At 40.0% G+C, this 13,412-nt stretch overlaps 1 protein-coding gene across 1 annotated transcript in view; it reads right to left on the minus strand.

The window, feature by feature from the left end:
* Positions 1–13,412, minus strand: part of Gpr158 (G protein-coupled receptor 158) — a 407,492-nt gene that overhangs the window by 364,507 nt on the left and 29,573 nt on the right. The window contains exon 2 of the mRNA XM_052156881.1: positions 4,468–4,573. Within this exon, the coding sequence (XP_052012841.1) occupies positions 4,468–4,573 (106 nt within the window). The remainder of the gene's footprint in view (positions 1–4,467; positions 4,574–13,412) is intronic.

A 13,412-nucleotide genomic window follows, 5' to 3' on the forward strand; every position in this document is an offset into this window, starting at 1 on the left:
TTCCATGAAATAGTCAATTTTAACATGTTTGTCTATTTATTTCTTGAATTTTACCAGAAATATTTTCCATGTAAATCTTCAAAGTTATCTGAAAATGTTACCTTCAATCAACTCAGAATTATCTTTATGCCTACCATTTTATCTATATAATTTCCATGATAATCTTTAATTTAAACAATTAAAGAGTTTATTATTATTATTAAAAGTTTTTCTATATATTTCTACAATTTTATCAGAAATATTTTCCATGTAAATCTTCAAGTTTATCAGAAAATTTTTATAATTCTACTTGTAATCAACCTAGGAATACTTTTATGCCTACCATTATTATATCTATATAAAATTTTCCATGATAATCTTCAATTCTAACATGTTTTCTTCATTTTTCTACAGTTTTATCAGAAATATTTTCCACGTAAATCTTCAATTCTATCATAAAATGTTTTTATCCCATATTTTAATTAATTTAGCAATGTTTTACATGTCTACCACTTTACTCCTTAATTTTCCATGAAAATTGTCAATTTTAATGTATTTATCTGAAATATTTTCCATGTAAATCTTTAATTTTATCATAAAGTGTTTTTACTTCCCTTTACTTCCTTTTCAATAAATAAAAAAATAAATTTAAAAAAATTTAGGAGGCACCTGATGTTCACTAAAGCCCTATAACCAAGCAGCTTAAAGCAATGGTCTTAGTACTTTCATTTTCAACTTTTCTTTATTGCTATAGTAGAAATACATAAAAGGAGACTTTGAAAATGAAAATCAATCCATTTTGTATTTCTAATTAACTAGACAACAGAATTTTTTGTGTGCTCAATGATAGGAAAATCATCTGAGAATTAAATTGATACTGAAAATATGGTCCAGCCCATTCTGCGGGGATTGGGTCAGTTAGGCAGAACCACCGGGCACTCCATCCTCAGAAGTGGTCTCGGATCCACTTTGCTATGTGTCTTGAGTGAGGCTAGTTCCAGACCTGGCTATTCGAACTCAGCAGTGTTTCCGGGGCATCTGTCATTGTCCCACATCTGTCTGCCATTTCCAACATCGACCCTGCTTTACAGATGTCTTGTTTCAGGAGCTGAAAAGTCAATATTCCCTGAAAATTACAAAGTAAAGTTTGTCCTGCTGAAGATTTGGACATGTATGCATCCCTCTGCAATTAACAGGAGGAGAATACTAAACATTAGCAAAATAGAGCTCCTTCTCCAAACTGATTGGTGTCTTGGTTTCTGATGACACATATTCACAAAGATAAAACCTGCATCGTAAAAATATGACGCCTATTAAGTATTTTCTGGTAGATGCCAGATTCTACAATAGCCCTGGAATTAGAATCACAGGGTCAGGACAAAAGAACACCAGAGCAGATGAAAAAAAAAAAATCCCCCAAGCAGGAGATTTTTCTTTGATTTGTCAAGAAGCGAATTCTTCAAGAAAAGCTAAGTTCTAATCTCCAATTCACACCAGCAGAAAAGAAACTGAAAGAAAGGGCTTCCTGATACCTAGACATCAGGTGTGATATGCAGCTACTGCAGCTTCCGGAGGAGACCTTAGGAGCTCAGAGAAGTGTGACTAGCTCCATGACAAACAGCCCTTGTGTAAGAAACACCACCCCACCAAGACCATCCTGAGGCCAACCCAGAACCAAAAACCCTTACGTCCTTTTTTTCTTTTTCTTTTTGGTTTTCTTTTTGGTTTGTTTGTTTTTTGTTTTTTTGTTTGATTTGGTTTTTTCGAGACAGGGTTTCTCTGTGTAGCCCTGGCTGTCCTGGAACTCACTCTGTAGACCAGGCTGGCCTCGAACTCAGAAATCTGCATGCCTCTGCCTCCCAGGGTACTGGGATTATAGGCGTGCACCACCACCGCCAGTCCACTTCCTTTTTTTCTTGATTTCCCTATCTAGCCTTCTCTCACATATTGTATCCCTGTGGCATTTTTACCTCCCTCCTTCCTTCCAAACCCCTTCACCCCTGTTCTCCCTCTCCTGTCCCACCCACCTCTCTTCCTTTTTCCTTTAGAAAAGGGCTGTCCTCCAATGGATACCAACCAAACAGGGCATACCCAGACTAGACACGCCTCTCCTATTAAAGCTGAATGAGGTAACCCAGTAGGAGGACAATTGGCCGAAAGCAGACTGAGTCTGTAAGGAGTCCCACAAGAAGAGCAAGCTACACAACTATAACATACATGCAGAGGGCCTAAGTCAGGCCCATGCAGGCTCCCTGGTTGCTGTTCATGCTCTGTGCGCCCCGTGAGCCCTGGTTAGTTGATGCTGTGAGTTAATCTATGGTATTTACTGTGATTTCTGTCCTTGACCTCTCTGGCTCCTACAATCCTGACTCCCTCTCTTTCACAAGATTCCCCAAGCTCTACCTAATATGTGCCTACAGGTCTCTCTGCATCTGTTTTCCTTCAGTTGCTGGGGGAAGTGTCTCGGGAATCATTTCATTGACATTCTTTCCTGTTGTGTTTGGTTCTAACCTAGGTCTCTAGAGTTATCCAGCATCTGAGTCCTGGCCCTCCAGGCAGTGTCAGTGCTGGGCTCCTTCTCATGGTATAGGCCTCAAGCTGCGCCAGTCATTAGCAAAATCCCTTACTTTCAACTTGATTACCTGGAAAAGCCACAGAACTGGGAGAGAGCCAGGTTCTAAGGCAAAATCTACATTGTCTTTTCTTTGTTCCTGAGGGGGAAAAATAGTTTATTTTATGAGTGTGAGTGTTTTGCCTGTATGTGTGCATGCATACCAGATGTGTGTCTGAAACTATCAGAGACCAGAATAGGGCTCTAGATCTCCATGGTACTTCTTACCAGAGCTGTGTATTCTGGAAACTGAACCTGGGGCTCTGCTCAGCAGCCAGGGTTCTAAACACTGAGTCCTCTGTCCAGCTCCTCATTTCAGCCTCTTGATATTACATTTGGGCACTGAGCTTCTTGCTACAGCATTTTCAAATGAGTCATTGAATTGCCAATGGTCCTAAAGAATATGCGTTTCAAAAGTTTCATGATAAATTGAATAAATATAAGGCTCCCACATATAATCCTAAAAGCCACATATTTCAACCTAATCGTTGTTCATCAGGATCTAAAAACACTGTAGTTGCTTGAAATAACTTATTTGAAAGCTCTGAAAGTGAAGTACATAAGACTCGGAAAATTAATGTCGCAGATTCAATGAAAGCAAATCAGTCTTCTAAATGCAGTTCTTGGTTAATACAACCATCCAGTTAAAAGAATGAATGTTGTAAAGAAACAAGCATGACACAAAAATTATTACGAACTAAGAAGGGTCTATCTTCCTGTATCTCCCACATATAATTGCTATGGGGATAATAACTAAGGACAATCACCAATGACCAATTGAAATTTATATGTTTGCAATTGCCAGAGTCATCCAAAGGAAAACGTTGAACTGCAGAGGGGTGGCTACATGAAAGTTATACAGATGTGGGAAAGATTTGGGAACATGCTTGAACCAAAGAGAAACCAAAGAGGCCAAGTAGTATCACAGGAACATGATGGAGGTACCATAGATAGAAGGACACGGGAAATCACAGAGGCATTGGAATACTTGGGGAGGGAGATTTGGAGGATACTGTGAAGAAGCATGGAAGTAGATAAACATATATGTGACAGATACTGGAGTGCGAGACTTTGGAAGATTATTGGGTGTATGGTGATCTTGGGAGGTTTCTGAATGATCTATAATAGCATGGAATTGTTTGGTGTGCACATAGTATACATACAAGAATATATCCATATATGTACATGCATATACCTATGCACATATAATTGCATTGACACAAAGAAGTACTTAATGGCAAACATCCTGAGGGCTTAAATGCCCTTTCTTTAAAACCATATATATAATTGAGCACAACTGTTATTTACATCTGGAAAAAGCTCAAGACATTTGACTTTGTAAAAATACCCTCCTATTGAAAACAAACCAAGCCAACTTTCCTTACAATCCCTCTCCAGGCCCCTGCATATAATTTTCTCCTTGTTTTCCAAATTGCCCTGCCATACCTGCTCTACAGCCTTTTAGCAGATGGCAATGTGTCTGAATGGATCCCACAAATGTGACAATAAGCATCACCACGCATTAAAAGACGCTTAATCTGTTTGTTCCCGCTGGGACTGTTCTCTCGTTCCATGACTGTTTTCCACCTCGAGCTCATTTTGGAGAATAAAATCAGCCTTTAATTAAAGTCACATTTCAGACATAACCTTTCTTGTAGCCTCGTCTTAAGAGTCCTCGAAACGGTTCCTTTGCAAAAATTGTGTTTCCCTGCCCCCACCTCCCTTCAGTTCATTTGACAGAACTGAGATCTGCACAGATTCTTTTTTTTTTCCCCAGAAGGATGCACATGGACATTCGCCCACGCAAAGAAAACATGTGTGAGAGGCATCCGTGTCTTCACTTCTGATTTTGTTGGACCTTCTCCTTATATTCTTACCTCTGAGTTGTTCAGGTGGCATTTGTGAGTCCCTGAAAACCAGCCATCGCTCGAACATTGGTCAATGTCCACTTTCTGAAGGTTTATATCAACTTTCATCACACCCCTAAAATGAAAAGGATTAAAAAGAAAAAAAATAAGCTGAGCCTTTGCAATTTCTAACCATGTTCTGCCCTAGGAATCAGCCAAGTGTGAAGAGCGCCTTAAATTATTCACACCTCCCATTCAGATTTAACTCAGGTCTGCTCAGTAAAGAAACACAGGAGGACAAATACAGCAAGTAGTTATTCTGTTCGACTTGCAAAGGAAGGACTTTGTACCTTCACAATCTTTGACCCCTTCCTGTCCAACCCGGCATACAATGAAACATAGACAAGCTTATATTCCTTTCTCCAGATAATTCTCATATTGTAATGGGAGGACACAGAGGTTGGGGTAACTGGGGACAGGGGATAACAGAAGAAAAAGCTTCTCTTTCTTCTGATCTTCTATAAGAGACATAAATATATACATAGAGGACAGACAGATGGGTATTTACAATATGATGTAAAATGTATAATATAGGAGTTAGTTTTAGTTGCTGGCATTTGGCGAAAAGAACCTGTGCTTGCTTTGACCAGGTAACACGATAAATTCAAGAGCAGTTGGCAAGCTGCTGCCACCACGATCAATGTTCTTTATGAATGTATTATTCGTGCCATTGTGGGGAAACACACACAATATCCATCTGTGTTTCTGACATACTACACATGACAGATAATAAATGATAGTTATAACAAATTCTACTACACGTGCTCGTTGGTTTTTTGTTTGTCTGTTTGTTTTGTTGTTGTTCTTCTTTGTTTTGTCAAGTCAATGCAAGTCTTGGTCATCTAGGAAGAAGGATCTGAAAAAGACACTTCCATTATCTAGACTCAGACTGAGTGGTCATCAGACCTGTGGGGTAGTTTCTCGATTAAAGGTTGGATGGGCGGGTGCTCCTGGGTTGTCCAAGAAACCAACGTGAACGAACCACGTGAGCAGCCAGTAAGTAGAGTTCCTCCATGGGGTCTCCGCTCCAGTTCTTTCCTGCAGGTTCTTGCTGTGGCTTTCCTCATCTGCCACATATGAGCAAAATTAACTCTTTCCTCCCCAAACTGTGTTTGGTCATGGTGTTTATCACAATAGAAAACAAGCAAAAACCAAGACAGGAAACATTACATAGGAAGAAATATTATGGTGGAGGGAAACAGGTCAAAGGGATGAGAGGAAGCCAGGATAAATTTTATGGCTGGAATAATTATAACCCTTCGTACCTTTCATTTCCAGTGTCATGGAGTTTCCCACCGGGTTATTATTTATTCTCCCTTGAATGCCTCATTATAAGGCGTAAATTAACCGAAATATCCATTTTTATGTGTGTCTCAATTGTTAGAAATAATGAGTTCTGACTTCCATCAGCTATTTGCAGCACCAACGAGAGCTTAGTGCCAAGACAGGACAAGTGTCCCAGCTTGCTCAGCACCATGGTCACCAGAGCGATGATTCTGCTCCTTTGCCTTGAAGAAAATTAGCTTCAGAAATAAGTAGGTTACTGGTTAAGAACGTTCTCGCTTAATTTCAAGTTCATATACAGACACCGAAAAGTCGCCACAGACTTTTAATCCAGCCACAAAGCACTTTGGGTTTGTGCAAAACCACCAGAGGTAAATGAGCCATGTGGCCACCAGATGGGGAGTCAGTGCTGACTCATCTTCATTAGGGTTCCTTGGTGCCTGGAGAGCCACTGAGCCCTGGGGAAGACACTGTAGACTTCCGGAGAGGGAGGTGGAGTTTGGCGGGGAGTTGGTGAGAGAGAAAAGGCTCTCTGACTGAGGAACAGCAGACAGTTGGAAGGAAGGCAGAGACCCAAATGCAGAAGGTCCCTCATTCAGAAGCCAGCTCGCAGCCCCTGCACGACTGTGCTTGAGTCCCCAGAGCAAGGTCTCAGGGGCGGAAGTATTATTCTTCCACTTCTGCAGAAGCTCCAAGGGCCACCAGGGAAAGTCTAGTGGTGACCTCCAGAGACTGGAAAACAACAACCACTACTCCCCTAAGCCCCTTGGTGCTCTGCAGACCAGTGTGTTCCCCTACTCATTGTCTGAAAAAAAAATCTTTCTGTCCTTGATAGTTCTAATATTCTGTCACTGTGAATATGCTTGCATGTCACTGCCAAATGCTGTAAATTGGCGTCCCCACATTTTTCTTGTATTTTGATACTTCTATCCTATAGTCACTATTACCAATTTGTTTCAGATCTTCAAATCCAACCCATGTAAGAGCTTTTTATTTTGAAGATTTATTTATGTATTTTATGTATGTGAGTACATGTGAGCCGTCTCTCTGGCCCCCAGGTAACAGCTTTCTAATAGTAGCTGTTTGGTTCTAACTGGCACTGTTCCAGGTGGAGGTCCCAAGTGTGAAGTTTATAAAGTTCAGAGCTCTCGTTCTGAAGTAAACACTAAGTGGCTGATACACATTCATAACATTTCAACCTTTGTCTTGGCAGATTCATAGTATGACTTCTGATAGATTCACACCACAGACACGAGGAGTTTTACCAGAGAGCAATTCTGTCCCCACGTGTGGCTACAACAATAACTTAGTGTTTGAATTTGTTTCTCTGTTGCTGTGATAAACAGCATGGCCAGAAAGCAAGCTGGGGAAAGGAAGGTTCATTTCATCTTATACTGTCCGTCATGGAGGAAAGCCAAGGCAGGAACGTGGAGGCACAAACTGAAGCAGAGACAATGGGGGAGCACTGTTCACTGGTTTGGAATCTATGACTTGCTCGGCGTGCTTTTTTTTTTTTAAGCCAAACAGCCAAACAGTAAGATGTGTTTATCTTACTTTTGATGCTTTTAAAAATAACTCACAATCAAACCCCAAACTCTAAATACATGCATAGAAAAACAAGTAAAAAAAAAAAAAACTGGAAATAGGAATTTCAACTTAATTTAAATTTGGGCTGAAGAATGTTTAATAACTGACTTTCAAGCTTAGTTTGGGTTTCCTAGAAGCCACCACAAAGGAAAATATGGTATTTATTGTCAAGTTGAATTGCATATGTATGCATGTCAACTCAAAAGAAATGTGTGTGTGTGTGTGTGTGTCCAGAGTGTGCTACACATTTGTAATACCAGCCCCTGAGAGGTGACTTGGGAAAAATCACGAGTTCAAGACCCACCTTGGCTATAAAGTCAATGTATGTCTCAAAACAAAACAACAGTATGTGGTGATTCATGCCTCTTAATGCCACCACTTGAGAGGCTGAAGCAACAGGTTCTCCATGAGACTGAAGCCAGCCTGGGCTACATAGGTAGTTTCAGCCTGTTTGGGTTACATATTACAGAGTATGACCCCAATTCAAAAACAAAAATAAAAACAAACAAGACAAAACCAACGGAAAATTAAACACAACGCAAACCAAAAAAATCAGCTAAGAAGAAGTAATAAAGCAAGGAAGAGGAACACTGTGAATGGCTTGTGAACGAGAGACGTGGTGCTCATCCTTTGGGGAAGTTGCATTTGTTACAGATATGAACCAAACCAAGGGTGTGAGTCCTAGGCATTGTCCTTTCATAATCCTTTCCATCTTTGATCTTCTGACTTTTTGAGTAATGTTCCTTCTGTTTCTATTTTGTGGAATAGTTTGAAGAGTATTGGTATTATGTCTTCTCTGAAGGTCTCATAGAACTCTGCATTGAACCCATCAGGTCTTGGGTTTTTTTGTTTTTGTTTTTGTTTTTTTTTTTTTTGGTTGGGAGACTATTAATGACTGCTTCTATTTCTTTAGGGGATATGGGATTGTTTAGATTATTTATCTGATACTGATTTAACTTTGGTATTTGGTATCTCTCTAGAAAATTGTCCATTTCATCTAGATTTTCCAGTTGTGCTGAGTACAGGTTTTTTGTAGTAGGATCTGATGGTATTTTTTTATTTCCTCAGTATCTGTTATTATATCTCCCTTTTCACTTCTGATTTTGCTGATTTGGATACTGTCTCTGTGCCCTCTGGTTAATTTGGCTAAGGGTTTACCTATCTTGTTGGTTTTTCCAAAGAACCAGCTCCTGGTTTGGTTGATTTTTTTGTAAAGTTTTTTTTTGTTTCTACTTGGTTGATTTCAGCCCTGAGTTTGATTATTTCCTGCCATCTACTCCTCTTGGGTGTATTTGGTTCTTTTTGTTCTAGAGCCTTCAGCTGTGCTGTCAAGCTGCTAGTGTATGCTCTTTTCAGTTTCTTTCCAGAGGCACTGGGAGCTATGAGGTTTGCTTTCATTGTGTCCCATACATTTGGGTATATTGTGCCTTTGTTCATTAAATTCTAGTCTTTAATTTCTCTCTTTATTTCTTCCTTGACCAACCTATAGTTGAGTAGAATGTTGTTCAGTTTCCATGTGTATGTGGGCTTTCTGTTGTTTTTGTTGATATTGAAGACCAGCCTTAGTCATGGTGATCTGATAGGGTGCATGTGATTATTTCAATCATCTTATATCAGCTGAGGTCTATTTTGTGACCGAGTGTATGGTCAGTTTTAGAGAAGGTACTCTGAGGTGCTGAGAAAAAGTTGATTTTTTTTTGTTTGTTTTAGGATAAAATGTTCTATAGATACCTGTTAAATCCATTTGGTTCATAACTTCTGTTAGTTTCACTGTTTCTCTCTTTAGTTTGTGTTTCCCTGATCTGTCTGCCGATTGATGAGAGTGGGGTGTTGAAGTCTACCACTATTATTGTGTGAGGTGTAATGTAAGCTTTGAGCTTTAGTAAAGGTTTGGTTTTTTTTGGGGGGGGGGTTTATGAATGTGAGTGCTCCTTGTTTTGGAGCATAGATGTTCAGAATTGAGAGTTCTTCTTGGTAGATTTTTCCGTTAATGAGTATAAAGTGGCCTTCCTTATTTTTTTTTTTTGATAACTTTCAGTTGAAAGTCGATTTTACTCAGTATTAGAATGGCTACACCAGCTTGTTTCTTGGGACCATTTGCTTGGAAAATTGTTTTCCAGCCTTTTACTCTGAGGTAGTGTCTGTCTTTGTCACTGAGATGAGTTTCCTGTATGCAGCAAAATGTTGGCTCCTGCTTGTGTATCTAGTCTGTTAGTCTATGTCTTTTTATTGGGAAATTGAGTCCATTGATATTAAGAGATATTAAGGAGAAGTGGTTGTTGCTTCTTGTTATTTTTGTTATTAGAGGTGGAGTAATGTTTGTGTGGCTCTCTTCTTTTTGGTTTGTTAAAAGAAGATTAATTTCTTGCTTTTTCTAGGGTGTAGTTTCCCTCCTTTTGTTGGTATTTTCAATTCATTATCTTTTGAAGGGCTGAATTTGTGGAAAGATATTGTGTAAATTTGTTTTAATCATAGACTACCTTAGTTTTTCCATCTATGGTAATTGAGAGTTTTGATGGGTATAGTAGCCTGTGTTGGCACTTTGGTTTCCTTAGAGACTATATGACATCTGCCCAGGATCTTCTGGCTTTCATAGTCTCTAGCAAGAAGTCTTATATAATTCTGATAGGTCTGCCTTTATATGTTACTTGACCTTTTTCCCTTACTGCTTTTCTTTTTTTAGTGCATTTGGTGCTTTAATTATTATGTGACAGGATGAACAATCTTTTCTGGTCGAATCTATTTGGAGTTCTGTAGGCTTCTTATATGTTCATGGGCATCTCTTTCTTTAGGTTAGGGAAGTTTTTTTCTATAATTTTGTTGAAGACATTTACTGGCCCTTTAAGTTGGAATTTTTCACTCTCTTCTATACCTATTAGCCTTAAGTTTGATCTTCTCATTTTGTCCTCAGTTTTCTGAATGTTTTGGTTAGGATCTTTTTGCATTTTGCATTTTCTTTGACTGTTAAGTCAACGTTTTCTATGATATCTTCTGCATCTGAAATTCTCTCTTCTATCTCTTGTATTCTGTTGTTGATGCTTGTATCCATGACTCCTGACTTCTTTCCTAGGTTTTCTATCTCCAGAGTTGTTTCCCTTTGTAATTTCTATATTGTTTCTACCTCCATTTTTAGATCCTGGATGGTTTTCTTCAATTCCTTCACCTGTTTGGTTGTGCTTTCCTGTAATTCTTTAAGGATTTCAACCTGTTTACCTGTGTTCTCCTGTATTTCTTTAAGGGAGTTTTTATGTCCTTCTTGAAGCCCTCTATCAGCATCATGAGCTGTGACTTTCAGTGCAAATCTTGCTTTTCTGGTGTGTTGTAGTATCAAGGACTTGCTTATGTGGGAGAATTGGGTTCAGATGGTGCCATGTTGCCTTGATTTCTGTTGGTAATGTTCCTACGTTTGCCTTTTGCCATCTGGTTATCTCTGGTGTTTGTTGGTCCTGCTGTCTCTGGCTGGTGCTTGGCCCTCCTGTAGGCCTGCAAGCCTGTTTCAGCACCCCTGAATGACTGGTTCTCCCCTGTCACAGAGTGCTGTGGAGCTGCCCAGCTCCTGGGTGCAGGTAGAGCCCAGATGGAGCCTGTCCCAGCTGTTCTGCCACCCCTGTGTTCCCTGTGCTACTGGCTGTACCCACCTGTTCAGCCAAAAAGAAGATAGCTACATGCTTTCTTATATAATCCAGAACCAGCATCCAGGGGTGGCACCTTATGCAATGAACTGGATCAACCCACATCAATCATCAGTCAAGAAAGTGCCCCACACTCTTACCCACAGGCCAGTCAGGCAGAGGAAATGCCTTGATTGAGTTCTCCTCTTTCCATGTAACTCTAGTGTATGTTAAGCTGAACAAAAGTAGCCATCACACTTAGCTCTGCTCAGTATGATTGCAGACAACCTTGACATACAGACTAAGTAATGCTGTACTGCCTCTTAGCTAGCTTCCAAAAATCCACAAAGCCTAGTGAATGGATACGTGTTATGGTAGAAAGAAATCATTGTGACTAAATTGTATTTCTTCCAGAAATTTTCAAAAGCAGTTGAATAGAAAAGTCACTGTTAGGGTCTACAAGGACCTCAAAGGGTACCATGCAAACAAGTGCTATTAAGCATAAGTATCATATAGTTAAGGTTATAAAACCTGTTATGTAAATATGATCCTGACCCTTCCCTATTCAACATCAATATTTTTCTTTTCATAGAGTATAAAACACAAGATGTGTTCTTAGCACACATCTTACAGTTGGAGATGAGAGAGAATCTGGAGAAGAGAGAATAGAAAACCTGGAGATCAAAGAAACCTTCTCAGGTTTTCTGTGTTCTTAGCCCTGTAACCTTGGACTATAATTCTCTGCTCCATTGCTGGGGATGTACTGGCAGTAATAGTCCATGGAGTTGGCATTAATGAAAAAAATATGAAAAGGTGTGCTCACATTATAAAAGGAGAAAGGTAAATACCAACCTGGCTGCAAACCCTGTGATCTACAACGGGGATCTACAATGGAAATCTGCCACCTGCCTGTTGGTGTAATAAGGACACAGTTGTGGGATTAACTAAATACTCTCTGACTGGGTTTAAGGTCCACTCCATCAAACGAAACCCCATGTCTAACACTGCTCAGGTGGTCAAGAACATGAGACTAGATAGGGCCATGGACCTAGAGAAAAGCCAAATACAATTTTCTGCTAGAACAATGTAGCAAAGTAACACCATTCTGCTATCCCTACAGATCAGTGTCTTGCTCAGCCATCATCAGAGAAGCAAATATCTGCAGTAAATGAAAACCTATACAGAGACCCCCAACTGGACAACAGGCAGAGCATGAGAGACCTTGGAACATCCAGTCCTAGGAAATTACTCCATTGAGTAATGTCCCCTCAGAGCTCACAGAATTCTGTGGAAGAGGAACCAGAAAGACTTCCAGATCCAATGGGACAGAGGATAACAAAGGAAACAATGCCTTCCAGACACAATAGGACTGACTACCTATGAACTCATAGAGACAAGGACAGCATCCCCAGGGCTTGCACAGGTCCAAGCCAGACAGGGTCCTAGCACTGAGAAGACTGGAGTAGCCATCCCTAACCAAGAAGTTATCTCCAATGGACAAAACATGCAAAGGAAAAAGTTTTCTCCAATGGAGTCTTACTGGGTATACATTTAAGGGTAGCCCTGTGCCCAACAGTATTCAGCCAACAAAAAATGAATTAAGTGGTATTTGAGGAGGGTCTTGGCTTTTTGTTTTTTGTTTGGCTGATTTGGTTTTGGTCTCACAATGCATTGTCTAGACATTTTTTTTTAACCTTACTAGTCTTTTCCTTATATATTATGGCTTCTGATTGGGGGGAGGTATGAGTTTTCTCTGTGAGTGAGCATGCATGTGCGCGCGTGTGTGAGTGTGTGTGTGTGTGTGTGTGTGTGTGTGTGTGTGTATTTTATGCTTTTTCTTGGTTTTGTTCTACTCTGCTTTGTTTTTCTTTGTCTATTTTCTGAAAAAAATAGAAAAAACAGGCATGGAGTTGGATAGTTAGATGGGTGGGAGGTGGGGAAGATCTAGAGATAATGGAGGAAAACCATGATCAGAATATATTATATGAAAAAAACAATTTTCAATAATAAAAAATGCATACTGTTAAAAATTACATAGAGTGTGCTGAAATGAAGAGTTGCTAAAAGCAGAGGCTGGTAGATGAGTTAACAGTTGCACTCAGTTACCCCCTTCCACCAGAAGTTAGCCAGAACAGATTTCAGGATGTGGACTAGAGTCATAGCACACATGTGGCACTAGCTTTGGACTCAGAAAAGGCCTTGGTGAGAGTTAAAGTGGGAATCTATTGGTGACTTCGAAAAGTCGAGGAGCCAGGCAGTGGAGGCTCATATCTTTAATTCCAGCACTTAGGAAGCAGAAGCAGGTGGATCTCTGAGCTGGATGGCTGCCTATTCTATAGAGTGGATTCCAGGACAGCCAGGGCTACACAGAGAAACCCTGAGAGAGAGAGAGAGAGAGAGAGAGAGAGAGAGAGAGAGAGAGAGAGAGAGAGA

This window comes from Apodemus sylvaticus, chromosome 14, assembly GCF_947179515.1.
Source record: "Apodemus sylvaticus chromosome 14, mApoSyl1.1, whole genome shotgun sequence".
Lineage (NCBI taxonomy): Eukaryota > Metazoa > Chordata > Mammalia > Rodentia > Muridae > Apodemus > Apodemus sylvaticus.